This window comes from Hydra vulgaris, chromosome 12 (assembly GCF_038396675.1).
Source record: "Hydra vulgaris chromosome 12, alternate assembly HydraT2T_AEP".
Taxonomy (NCBI): domain Eukaryota; kingdom Metazoa; phylum Cnidaria; class Hydrozoa; order Anthoathecata; family Hydridae; genus Hydra; species Hydra vulgaris.
In genome coordinates, this window is record NC_088931.1 from 32,116,676 (window position 1) to 32,129,940 (window position 13,265).

Genomic DNA, 13,265 nt, shown 5'->3' on the forward strand with positions numbered 1-13,265 from the left:
ATTATTCTAAGCACTACATATTTTTGGTTGTAGTAACCATGAACCTTTTTCTAAATAATTTATATCTTGTTCTTGGTGAGATAGAATATTTTAAATATTTTACAAGCAATGTAACACATTCATGGAGCAAACATCTAAATTTTTAAAAGCTCCATTGATCATACCCAAAAGTATGTTTGCATTGTTTTCTACTTTTATCATTTGATTATACTATTTTAGCTTATTTGATATTTAAACACCCAAATCTTTTTCAGTTTTAGTTTGATGTGTTTATTATTGTTAGTTACATTTATCATTAAATTTTTTTAAAGTTTTAAAAAAGTTGTTTAAAATTAAAAAAAATTTCTTTTTTTTTTCCAAATTGCATAATTTTGCATACACCATACATCTTATTTTTGCATAGATATTGTCTCAAAGCTTCTTTCTGAGTCATTGTTAACTTAAGCAATTAAATAACTTTCATCAGAATTTAGTTTTAATGGGGTTTTTCACATCTCGTGATGAAATTTTTACTACTGTGTAAGTCATTAATATATATCACAAATAAAATTGGCTCCAAAGCTAAACTATGATGAACTGTGATTAAAACTTCTATGTGATTTATGTTGACCTAAAACTTCTTCTATCTTCTGTTAAATGAGAAATTGTCAAGCTGTTTGTTTAGTTTAAGCATTAAAACTTTATAGTGACTTTATTTACTTTGAACTTTTTATTTTACTTTGGAAGATCATATCCAACATTCTTTCTATGGTCAAGTGCTTGTTCAAAATCAAAAACTCATTGCATTTTACCAGGTTTGTATTCAATGGCAGGTGCTGCTGCAGCTCTTGGTGGTGTGACAAGAATGACAGGTTTTTATTTATTGTTCATTTTCAGTTCATTTAATGATTCTATTATTTTTGACTTTGTTGTTTTAGTTGTTCTTTTTGTTTTCAGATTTTTATTATTTTTATTGGCTGTTTTTTTTTTTTTTTTTTTTTTTTTTTTTTTTTTAATTTTGTTTATTGTTTACTATTAACAATTGTTTTGTACACTTATTTCAGAATTTTATATTTATTAATTTTTTGTGAAATATACATGTTGCTTCTTTTTCTCTAAAATATTTTTAGTGACATTGGTTGTTATAATGTTCGAAGTTACAGGAGGTTTAACATATGTTGCTCCTATTATGATTGTTGTAATAACATGTAAATGGGTTGGAGAGGCTCTTGCTGCTGACTCTGTGTATCTTTTCATTAATTGTTAATTGTTTTTTGTTTTGTTTTGCTTGTTATTCTGTTTATACTTTTTTGCTTTGCTAGGTTTTATTATTTATAAATTGTAATTGTTTCTTTGACTTTTTAAAGTTATATTGAACACATTCGCTTGAAAGGTTTTCCATATTTAAATACAAAAGAAGAGTATGATGAAGCATTTCTAGCATCTGATATCATGCAACCAAGGTTCAAAAGATAATTATTATTTGTTTGGTTATTAGTTATTATTTATATAATAACATTAATGAGTATTAATATATATATATATATATATATATATATATATATATATATATATATATATATATATATATCAATGAGCGAGTGTAATGAAATAAGTATTATTTAATACAGACAATATCAATAATGCATCAGCAATACAGTAAAGTATAGAAGTAAATAATTATTTATGAGGAATTATATTTATTTGTTTAAATATGAATTTATATACAAGATAAGTTTCTCAGTATTTAAATACTGTTTTACATTGATACTCTATGATTGAAATTAACAGTTAAAAGTAACAGTCAAGTTAAAATAAAATTTAAAGATATAAAGCAATTAAAAAATACAAAGTTTATAAAATGTCAATTTAAAATAACAATGTTCTGAAGTTAAAAGATTTTGCATAAATAAAAAATTAATATAAGTATACAATTTATGGACATAGGTATAAGTTGATTGATAAAATGTTAGTATTAGAGAAATATGTAAATAAGAATTTTGTTAGCTATAAACAGAGTATATTATTTTTTGAAATCTTTTGAACGATTATTTTCAAATTGTTTGGTAATTTTTAAAAGGTTTAGCGCCTGTGTAGAAGAATTTATATAGCGCCTGTGTAGAAGAATTCATTTAGCGCCTGTGTAGAAGAATTTTGAGCCTTTTTTAGTTTCACTTTAAACAGAATTGTTGTTTCATTGATAAAAGCTAAATAGTTGATGTCGTTTAAACACCTTTTTTCTAGCAAGCTTTTTAGACAAAACCATGTACTCACTTTTTAATAAGGAAGTATATTGGTGTCAGTGTGTTTTATATTTTTGTAGTTTTGCTACTGAATTGATTTTTGATGGTAGATTCTTTATGCTCAATTGATTTGAGTTTGTCGTTTTGAATTACCAGGTGTACCAATCAAATTCTTGAAGTAAAATCTAAAGTAAAATTATGGATCTAAAGTAATCCTTAAATATTTGTATACCATAGTAGTAACTGTTGTGCTTTGTAAAACAGGTAAAGTCGATAAGCATTTTATTTTAATTTTTTGTGCAGTTCTTAAAATTAAGTTTTTCCTTTGTTAGAGTTCGCTAACATTTAAATCATAGTTTAATCTTATTTATTTATATTTGATTCTATGACAACAGTTAGAGTGTTCTTAACATACTCAAAAATTTGAGTAAAGATCTTTCTAATTTATTACTATTGGTGAAGTTTGAAAAAAGCAATTTGAAAAAGATGAAATTAAATCTAAAGTAAAAAAAAAATAAATCTAAAGCCCTTGTCTGGGATTATCTTTTTTTAGAGATTTCTGGAATTCCGGAAACTTCTTTGAAGTTTGATTTTTTTCAGATATCCAAATAGTTTTCTGGAAATACAAGTTAAAAATATTTTTTTGACATCAATAATTAAAGTAGTAAATGTATGGTTCATTAAGCATTATTTGTACGCGTGTATAACAAATTTTTACTTATATGTAAGCTTATATTTTTTATTAATTTTTTTGACTAATTCACAAAAAAACCTAGTTTATTTTTTTTTAGTTTTGATATAAATTATATTAATTTATAAATTCTATTCAAATAAGTATTGAAGTACTTTTCTTTTATATAAGAGAATGCTTGCTAAAACCTAAACCCTTAGTCTTAGTATGTACACTTTACTGCGCTTATCCGTATATAAATCAGTCAATGTATGCGCTCCTCGCTATGACTACAGCTACAACAGTTGGTTTATGTAAGCATTGATGCACATATATCCTATGAAACTATGAAGAAAGAAAATGGTAAACAACAACAATAATTAAATAAACATAAAACTACTTCAAAATAAAACTTTAAAAAAATAAAAATAAAAAACAAGTTCTCTACAGAAAATTTGAACTCGTAACCTTACCAGCTGTGTCATAACTTTATCATGGTAATATCCACAGCACTGCACCGCTATTTTACTGATTTGAAAAATTAAAATACTTTAAAAATTTTTGAGTGCAAATAAAGTAAATATTATGTAAATATTCTTAGTTATACAAAATGCATTTTTATTTTCGGAATTCTCTGGATATTTCTTCAAATTATTTTTTGGACTTTTTTAGGAAAAAAGTATTTCTTGGAAAAATTTTACGGGTTTTTAAAATATGTCCAGGATAATCCCTGTTGTGTGAGTATGAAAATATTAATTATAATCTATAACCAATCACTTTATCTTTTAAGATCTTATGACTGATTTGCTTGGTAATTCTGACCAATCAATTTAACTGTCAATTTTCCGTCCAATCAGTTTATCTGTCAAAATTTGTAAACAATAAATTTATTTGATAATCTGATCTATCAAATTATCTGCAAATTTTAAATTATGTTATGATAATATTAAATTAAAATTAAATTTTTTGCATCTAAGAAAAAATCTTAATATTATTAATTTTTTTTTTAACTAATAATATCAAGCTGTACCAAAACATATTGTTAACAAGATTAAAAAGCTTAGTCATTACTCTGAACCTTTTTTTTTCCTAGACCATCCAAGAACACTTTAAAAAGTTATAACAGTATTACTTGGTTTCAAAGTATCAATATCATTTTAAAATAATACTTAAATAGTAGTCACTCCAATCTCCTTGAAACTGATTTATTTAATACATCATTTATTTAATACATCAATTTAAACAAAAAATGATAGTTTTACTGCATAACCACTCAGTCAAAATTTAACATTAAAATTCAAGTTGTTATAAAAGAGCCATGGAATATACAATAAAGAAATCATGAGCCATGGATACAATAAAGATACAATCAAAAGCCATGGATACAATAAGGATACAATCAAGAGCCATGGATGCAATAAAGAAATCTAAAAAAATTAAAGATACATATTAACCTTTACTGGTACAATCTTAAAGTAAAAAAAAAAATTCGATTTTGAACGGAGCGAGAACTAAATAAATTAAAAGTAAAAACTAAACTCAGTCTGTCAGATGGTTTAGCGGATTTTGGAAACAGGCTGTAGAAAATATTTAGATAAATGTTTTTACTAATTTATATATATATACAGTGGCATGTTTATAAGACAGCTATTAGGATAAACATCTCAAGCTTTCAGATTTTCAGGAACATCATTTGAAAATTTAATGAAATTTGAATAATGTTCATAGAAATTTTTGTATAGACTACTTTGAATCCATTTCTAATGTAAACCAAACACAAACATCAAAGTGCTTTGCACAAGCTGCAACAGTAATGTATAATAAATTAATCTTATCTGATAATTTTATATGTTTTTATTTTTATGCTTGTATTTTAGATTATTTGATAAGAAATAAAAACTTTTTGTTTGTTTTAAAACTTTCTTAGTAACAATTAAACTTTATTTAAGTTTTCATGATTTATTTATTTTCAATAATCAATTTTTTTTCTTTTTAAAGTCGGTATGGTGAACCATTGAAATGCATTTTAAAAAATGGATCTACTGTCAAAGATATAGGTAGCTTTTAAATACTTTATCAAACTATTCCACTCCATTGTCACCTGAAGCTAATTCTAAACTTGACTAATACGCTTTATACATCACGATAATACACCTATCCGATCGGAAAAAACGCGTAGAAATATTGAGGTCTGGATCCAAATTGTGTGGGTAAAATAAAAATAAACTTTTACGTACAAAGGATTTTTAAGCAAACATTGAGCTTTCCTTTTGTTTTGATCATTTGATTATGAGTTTATCCTAAGATAAACTCATAATGGATTTAGATTTAATTAATAATTTATGTTTATGAGTTGAAGCAGTATTTAAGACTTAGAAATTTGCGTGTTTCTGGAACAAAGAGGGAATTGGTTGCTCGTGTATTTTCTGCAATGGAAAACTTTATTGAGCCTGTACCAACTGCTACTGAGGCAGTCAAAGAACTTAAAGATGAATATAAAAAAAAACTTTTAATTAACAATGTTAAATGCAGTGATCCGTTTATCTTATTAGATGGTTGGTTACAGTATTAAACAATGACCAATGGTTTTGTATCCAGATATTTTTAACTATTTGATGTTTAACCCATCTGAATTAGGCAGCAATGACTTAAATGGTTATAAAAATTTGAAAGGATTTAGTTTTTATAAAACAGGCTGACTTCAAAAACTCTCATATCACTGTAAAAGTGAGGAAAGTCCATTTTGTGCAATAAAAGGTGAATGCAGACATTTACAACGTATTAATGACACAAGCCATAAACTGTGGTTGATTATAGAAAAAGAAAATGCAAAAATCCGATCTTGTCACTGTGCATATATGGCAGGAATGAGCCAAACATGTCACCATGTTGCTGCAGCAATGTTTAGAATTGAAGCTGCTATAAGAATGGGCTTAACAAATCCGACTTGCACAATGGTTTCAAATCAATGGCTTACAAAAAATTGAAAAGATGTTTTACCGGTTAAAATTAAAAATCTAGATTTTAGCAGAAAAAATTTTTCTCAACATTTTAAAAAAAAAAAGACCATTTGTAGACAGTCTGTATAAAAAATTTAATTCAATTTCTAATTATTCTACTAAACTCAATCTTCAGGATGTTGCAAAAGCGTTAAAGGAAATAGCTCCTAATTCCATCAAATCTAATGAGTGTTAATGATGTACTGGTAATTTCAAAAGATATATTATCACTTGAAAAAAATATAGCACTTATGACACTTAAAAATATTGAAGAAATTAAGCAGTTGACCAAAGGACAAAATAAAAACAAATTCAAAAAGTTAAGAAGTTTGGACAAAAATGAACAAATTAAATAAAATTGATGCCGATATGTCGAAGTTAAATCAACGTATATCTGACATGTCATTTGTTAAATCAAACATACCTGCAATAAAGTATGGCAGGGAAATGGAACAGAATGCTGTTAACTGTTTTTTATGAAATTTTAAAAATCAATTATAAAGGTGTAACAATGCCTGATTGTGGGTTATTTTTAGATAAAGATATTCCCTTCATTGGCAGTAGTCCTGATTGTATTGTTACTTGTTTGTCCACCTGCATGTCTTGAAGTTAAATGCCCATTTTCTATAAATTACTTGTCCCCACTTGATCTGAGCATAAAACTTCCATATTTGATTAAAAATGATGTTGGTATTTCTTTAAACAAAAATCACGCATGTTGTATGCAATGCCTTGTACAAATGGCTATTACAAGGCACCATCACTCATATTTTATGGTGTGGACACCTCATGGAAATTTTATTGAACATATAAAATTTGACAATAAAAAATGGGAAGAAATCAAGTGTAAACTTATAGACTATAACTATAAATATTATTTGAGCACAATATTTATTCAACACTAAGCTTTGTTGAATAATTAGAAATTGGATTAAACTTGTTATGCAAACTGCCTACAAGTGGTTATTCAATTTATAATCAACCACACTTTATGGCTTGTGTCATTAATACATTCGGAATGTCTGAATGCGAGAATGGTTGGGAAAACCATTGGCCATTGTTTAATACTGTCCTCTTCAGGGAACCAACCATCTAATAAGATAACTGATCACTGCATTTAACATTGTTAGTTGAAATATTTTTTGATATTTATCATTAAGTTCTTAGAATGCCTCAGTAGCATTTAGTACAGGCTTAATAAAGATTTCCACTGTGACAATATATGACAGTTTGTTTTTTATTTGATAAAGAAAAATAAATATGGCTACATTTCTAAAAATTCCTGTTTTTTCTATTCAAATTCTGATTCAGACTGTCTTAGCTCTCTTAATTTGCGTTTCAGTCCCCCCCCCCCCAACTATAAAAGTGACAACTATGTCAAAATTATATGGCTGTTCTTTTTTTATATATTATCAAAATCATGGGATTGTCCATTTCGAGAACGAATGTGCGGGGCCCCATTTTTGTAGCAATCGCCCTCTCCTTCTACCATTTGTCCTCTGTATCGAATAAATTTTGTTATAAAGATCAAGCAATATATTTATTTGCTACTATAAAGTGCCTCTTTTTTGAAAAATGATCCTTCTCACCCCCACCCCCACCCCTCCTCCTCCACTAAAATATTTCACGATACGGGCCTCTATGGTTCATGAGTTATAACTGTTTAAAGTGGGAATTATGGCATAATAAAAATATATTTTCCCTATGGATTCGTTAGCATGATATATCGTTAGTAAAGTAATTCAACGCGAAGTAAATTTTTCCTTAGTTCGTTACCTATAATTATTAGTGCTGGATCAGAAAGGGGCTAGGGAAGCGAAACTTGTTGCTCTTAAGCTTAGGCCATGGAGGCCAAGTTTTTAAGTCTTTTTTGTTTCCAGGGTTCAATCATCGCAGTTTTTTGTAAAGTATCTTTAATCACGTTTTTATACACCCTCCTCTCCCCCCACATGGTTTTAATATTATTAAAACTTGAAATATTAGTAAGTTTTATCACTGTTGAAATATTATCAAGTTTGATCACTATTTTTTGTGGTGTTCAACTTTTATAACCTTAGCAGGCCATGAATGTGGGCGGCAATCACCTTTTACTAATTGCAAGTGAACGTGAACTGCCACCTCAATTTTTTGAGTTTGCGTACATACACTTGTTGAACATCACCCATTTACCCCCCACGTACCCAAACTACTCAACTTTGGACACCTCTCCTTACCCCCTTGCCGCATACGTAATATATGTACAACCCCTAAACATGATTGTTCTAAATACCTCTAAAATGGACGCCTAGGAGGTCATCACCACTTGACTAACTTATAAACATTTTAAATTATCAAATAAAATGGTGGTTTATCTAGTAAAAACGCAGACAAGCATAATAAAAATAAACAAAATTTAAGATTTTAGCAACTAAACAAAATCCGTTACAGGCTTAACACTACCAGTGTTAAGCCTGCTCTGAAAAGGCAGAAGAAGGAGAGGGATTTCTGACCCTAGAGTTGCTGGGGGTAAAAAACGCATACCAAACTTATTAGTCTTTTTTTTTCGGAAAATATACAAATACAAGAATGTAATGTTTGTGAAGGTTTGAAAAAAGATCAATGTAATTGTAATCTTATATTCAATTTTTACTGCTTTCTAAGTTCTTTAAAAAAATTCTAGAGAAAGAGAAAAGTGGAAAGTTTTATTAAAAAAGGAAAGGTAAAAATAAGAAAAAATAGAATCCATGTGACAGTGATCGTGTATGTTTGATGGGTTTTGTGGATGGAACACCTACCATTGCTAACATAAAGCCTAGAAGGAGTTAAAATAAACTTTGTACAAAATAGAACTTTTTAGTTTTGAAAGGTGTTAGTGCAGATTCCTGTGCTAACACATTCCTTGTATACTATTATTTAACGACTTTAAGGTTTTATATTTCCATCTCTTAAATTATTGACCAATACAGGTTTCAAGTTACAGAGTACAGCACAAACCCTCACAATATCATCAACATGAGGCAACATTGTTAGAGGAAAAACATTCTATAAAATTCTAGAGTTTTCATTCTCTTAATGACTCGTTCAACGTGTATTCTTAAATTAGCTATTTTTTTAGTTTTTTTACATTCAGATGCAATCATTTGACTTTTGAGACGAGCACCTGGAGGAATTATCAAAGTACAAAATCTTAACAAAAGTTCTTCCTGAATTTGAAATCCACGATCTGCCATGACTTCATCGTCACGCTCTAACAAGTCATAAAAACCACTGTCTTTTGTTATAAAATCTTCCATCATAACAATTCTTAAACACTCTAGGCAAATTTTACCTGATGGGTTCATGTGGAAGCCATACAATAAGAACACTTACTAACACACTGCTTGTAAGTTTAATCCATGTGGTAAATGTGTTAGAAGAAGTAGTAGGAGAAATTCCAAATCGTTCTGCAATGTCTTCATTAAGAATACCAAGACGAAGTCGCACAAGTGTTAAAAAAAATTCGTCACGATAAGAAAGTTTTCTATATTTAGTTGACTGAAATCTGCGCTTTAATTTGCTAGTATTCTGAACATGGTTTGGTCCTCGCCAGTAACTAAGCTTTTGAAGAAATGGTATAAGTAAGAAGATGGCATTAAATAAAGCTATTGTTGATATTCCTGTATAAAAGTTCATCTTTTTGTCTGTTTTAACTTTGTTGCATGAAAAAATCAATAATTTCTTAGTTTGATTAACTTGTTTTTGGTTTAGTTGCTTCAAGGATATATTCAAGAAATTAACTTTTTTAACAAAAGAAGGATGTAATTCTAACACGTCTTTGATTGATTAATCAAAGACGTTTTAGAATTACATCCTTCACACACATTTAGCAATGACTGGCTAGCATATGAATGTTCATAGCTTGGCGGTGGTAAATAAATTGAATTATCATTATTATTACTTTACTCATTGGTATTATCTTCAGTTGTACTATTATTATTGTGCTAATACTTTTCAAAATTAAAAAGATTTGGACAACGTTTATATAAACTCCTTCTTGGCTTAATGTTAGTAGAATTATATCCCATATATTTAAAGTAGGATCTGGATTATCAATGGTAGGTGTTCCATCTACAAAATGCATCAAACAAACACGATCACTATCGCATGGATTCCATTTTTTCTTACTTTTATCTTCTCTTTTTAATAAAATTTTCCACTTTTATCTTTCTCTAGAATTTCTTAAAGAACTTGGTAACAGTAAAGATTAAAAGAACGATTACAACCACATTGTCCTTTTTTCAAACCTTTATGAACATTACATTCTTGTTTTTTCCACTTAAAAAGTTTATAATTGCTATTCGAACACCCTATTACTGCACAGTTACCTTTGTTACCCATCGTGTTGAATTCAAAAGATGAGATAAATACAAATAAATACTAATTCAAATACAGATATTTAGGAAGTTTTTTCGACTTTTACCCACACAATTAGAGTTCAGTCCCCGCCGCGCAAAATAGTAGAATTTAAGTTGGATAGGTCTATTGACAAACTTGAGATGTCTTTAGAAATAATGTAATAAGAGAATATAACTTTCATAAGTTTGTCGATTATCAAAAATTCAAGTTAATAAATATGAAAACATTTTATCGGATTTTATTTAAGAAACGTTGCTGGTTGAAACAAAGTTTAACGGTTTTCCTATTATTGTTGACAATGAATTCTATCGACTGTCAGGTTTTGTCACAAGAAGAGATTTGAAAGTTGCACTTCGTAAGTTTTTAAAACTTAATTATTATTACTTTTATTTGGTTTTTTATAATCAATTTAAAAAATTTAAAGCTGGAATCTTTTTTTGGGCTTTTGTGTTGTAAATTTAAAATTAAAAAATGACTTCAAACAAAACCATTTTAGACTAGAGTGGTTTAAAATGAAATGAATAGAATGCTAACACATTTTTAATATTGCCAGCTGAAAAAAATTGTTATTATTGCCAGCTGGAAAACATTGTTACTATTGCCAGCCGGAAAACATTGTTACTATTGCCAGCTGGAAAACATTGTTACTATTGCCAGCTGGAAAACATTGTTACTATTGCCAGCTGGAAAACATTGTTACTATTGCCAGCTGGAAAACATTGTTACTATTGCCAGCTGGAAAACATTGTTACTATTGCCAGCTGGAAAACATTGTTACTATTGCCAGCTGGAAAACATTGTTACTATTGCCAGCTGGAAAACATTGTTACTGAAAATTGTTAAAAAGCTCTAGCTCACTGCTCCTGTTTTAAAAAAAATGTAAACACAGTAGACTATGCAATCATCCGGCGTTTTTATTTATTATGCCTATGCATTGCCTTTGTCTTTAAAAAATCGGATAAGTTAAAAAAAATTTGTTTTTTAATGCCTAACATTTTATTTTACGACTATCCAGAGTAATTGTTACGAAATTTTTTGTCTGTTTAGACTATGGCAAATTGCGCAATAAAAACTGTGATTCTTCTTCATTGATTTATTTTTCGAAACGTTTTCCGTCAAATGAAATTTCACAAGATGTTTCGACTTTGAGTTTCCGACATATCCTAGATTTAGTAAGAAATTTTCTATTCTTTTTTAATGTAGTTGGAAAAGATTTTATCTACATTTTTGTTGCCTTTTATTTTAGAGTCCATTTACTGTAACAGACTCGACGCCGGTCGTAATAGTTATAGATATGTTTCAAAAACTTGGTCTGCGTCAAGTACTTGTCACTCACGGAGGGTATTTCAAGTTTTTGTTATTTTATTTTTATTTTTATTCGTATCTTATAAGTTACATACTTAATATATGTTTTCAGGAAACTACTTGGTATAATTACGAAGAAAGATGTGTTAAGACATATCGCTCAAGTGAAACATTTTGATCCCGGACACATTCTTTACGATTAAAATTATTCTTACGATTAAAATTATTCTTAGCTCTAATTTAAAACATTGGAAAAATACTTTTAAAATAATAGTAATAACCTTTTTTAAACAAAGTCAATTAAAAATCAAAAATATATTTTAGTTTATAAATTTCACTCAAAATTACTTTAACTTTAGCTTCAATTGTATTAAAAAAGCATAAAAACTATATATTACTAAATTGATATAATATAAATTCACAAGTTGCAATACAGATATATTAATTGTGCAAGTTTTTCACAATTGTAGATAATGGTACATATGTATATGTTTATATTTGATATTTTAAAGATTTGTTGTATACTCAATAATGAGGATTCTTTGAGGCTTTAAGTAACTCTTGCAATTTAATGTAATTATTTATTGGTGTTAATTGTCGTATAACATTTTGATAAAAATGCAATTTAAATTAATAAGAGAAATTGCTTTTTTACTTTTTTAATATTAACATTTTTATATGTTCGTATTTACAATTTTGTATGTTCGTATTTACAATTTTTTTGAAATAATTATGTACGTTCTTAACAAATTTTATTAAACAAATCTCTTAAATATTACTTAATTACTGTGCTTTTTTGTTTCATCTCTAGACAAAAAGCTCTTTAAGTTTTTTGTAGAATTTCTAGCGTAATTGAAATTTGATAAACTTTCTAAAATTAATAACTGAAAACTTTTTGTAATTTAACTTTGAATTTAATGGGTGTCGAATCTGACTTTTTGTTTAAAAACCCTATAGAACTTTTTGACTTAGAGTAGACTGATGCTTTTTATATCAAAAAAGAGGTTTATACAACAATCACACAGATTTGCTTTTCAAGGGCTTTTAATACAACATTTGAAAAAGTTTTTTTGTATTTTTGGCACTTTGATCATAATAAATTAGTTTGTGTAACGTTGAATAACGTACTTTGCTTCAGCCATATAACGTACTTTACTTTGGTCATATTATGCTGTTTATGTACCAACATCATGTTGGTACATAGACAGCATAATTTGGCTGAAGTAAAAATCATTATCCTAAAAAATGTTAAAAGATAATTAAGCTGTGCTATAATACTATTTTAATATTTGACTGACCACATAAAAATAATGATGTCAGTTTATACCAATCTTTTTTTATTATTTAATTTTTTATCCATTAAAATGAATATAAAATTGCTTTTATTGTGCATTGTAAGCTTATTTCTATCTCAAAAACTGGCACAAGTATAGTTTTTTGTAAAACAGCGCTCAAATCTCTAAGAAGTGTTACAGAAATCTTTCAAAATTGCATATTGTTACTTTAAAAAGGGATTATAAATTTTGGATTCAATTTTTTGAAGCGATCACCAATGAATGCTCTGCGTCAAAGTTCTGGAATCTTGACAAAATTGGCTTCAACGGTGAAAAGTAATCAAACACTTCTCTGTAAACGTGGTTCCAGGCGTCGTCTTAAATAACCCAAAATAAATAAATTATACATAGGCACTTCACA

The 13,265-nt window shown here is 27.9% G+C and overlaps 1 protein-coding gene across 1 annotated transcript in view; it reads left to right on the plus strand.

Moving 5' to 3' along the window:
* LOC100205755 (H(+)/Cl(-) exchange transporter 5) overlaps window positions 1-12,350 on the plus strand; it is a 53,264-nt gene extending 40,914 nt beyond the window's left edge. Inside the window, exons 10-17 of the mRNA XM_065812945.1 lie at window positions 727-851; window positions 1,110-1,224; window positions 1,347-1,442; window positions 4,891-4,949; window positions 10,513-10,620; window positions 11,313-11,437; window positions 11,512-11,606; window positions 11,683-12,350. Of these exons, the coding sequence (XP_065669017.1) occupies window positions 727-851; window positions 1,110-1,224; window positions 1,347-1,442; window positions 4,891-4,949; window positions 10,513-10,620; window positions 11,313-11,437; window positions 11,512-11,606; window positions 11,683-11,773 (814 nt within the window). The 3' untranslated portion in view covers window positions 11,774-12,350. The remainder of the gene's footprint in view (window positions 1-726; window positions 852-1,109; window positions 1,225-1,346; window positions 1,443-4,890; window positions 4,950-10,512; window positions 10,621-11,312; window positions 11,438-11,511; window positions 11,607-11,682) is intronic.
* The last annotated feature ends 915 nt before the right edge of the window (window positions 12,351-13,265 follow it).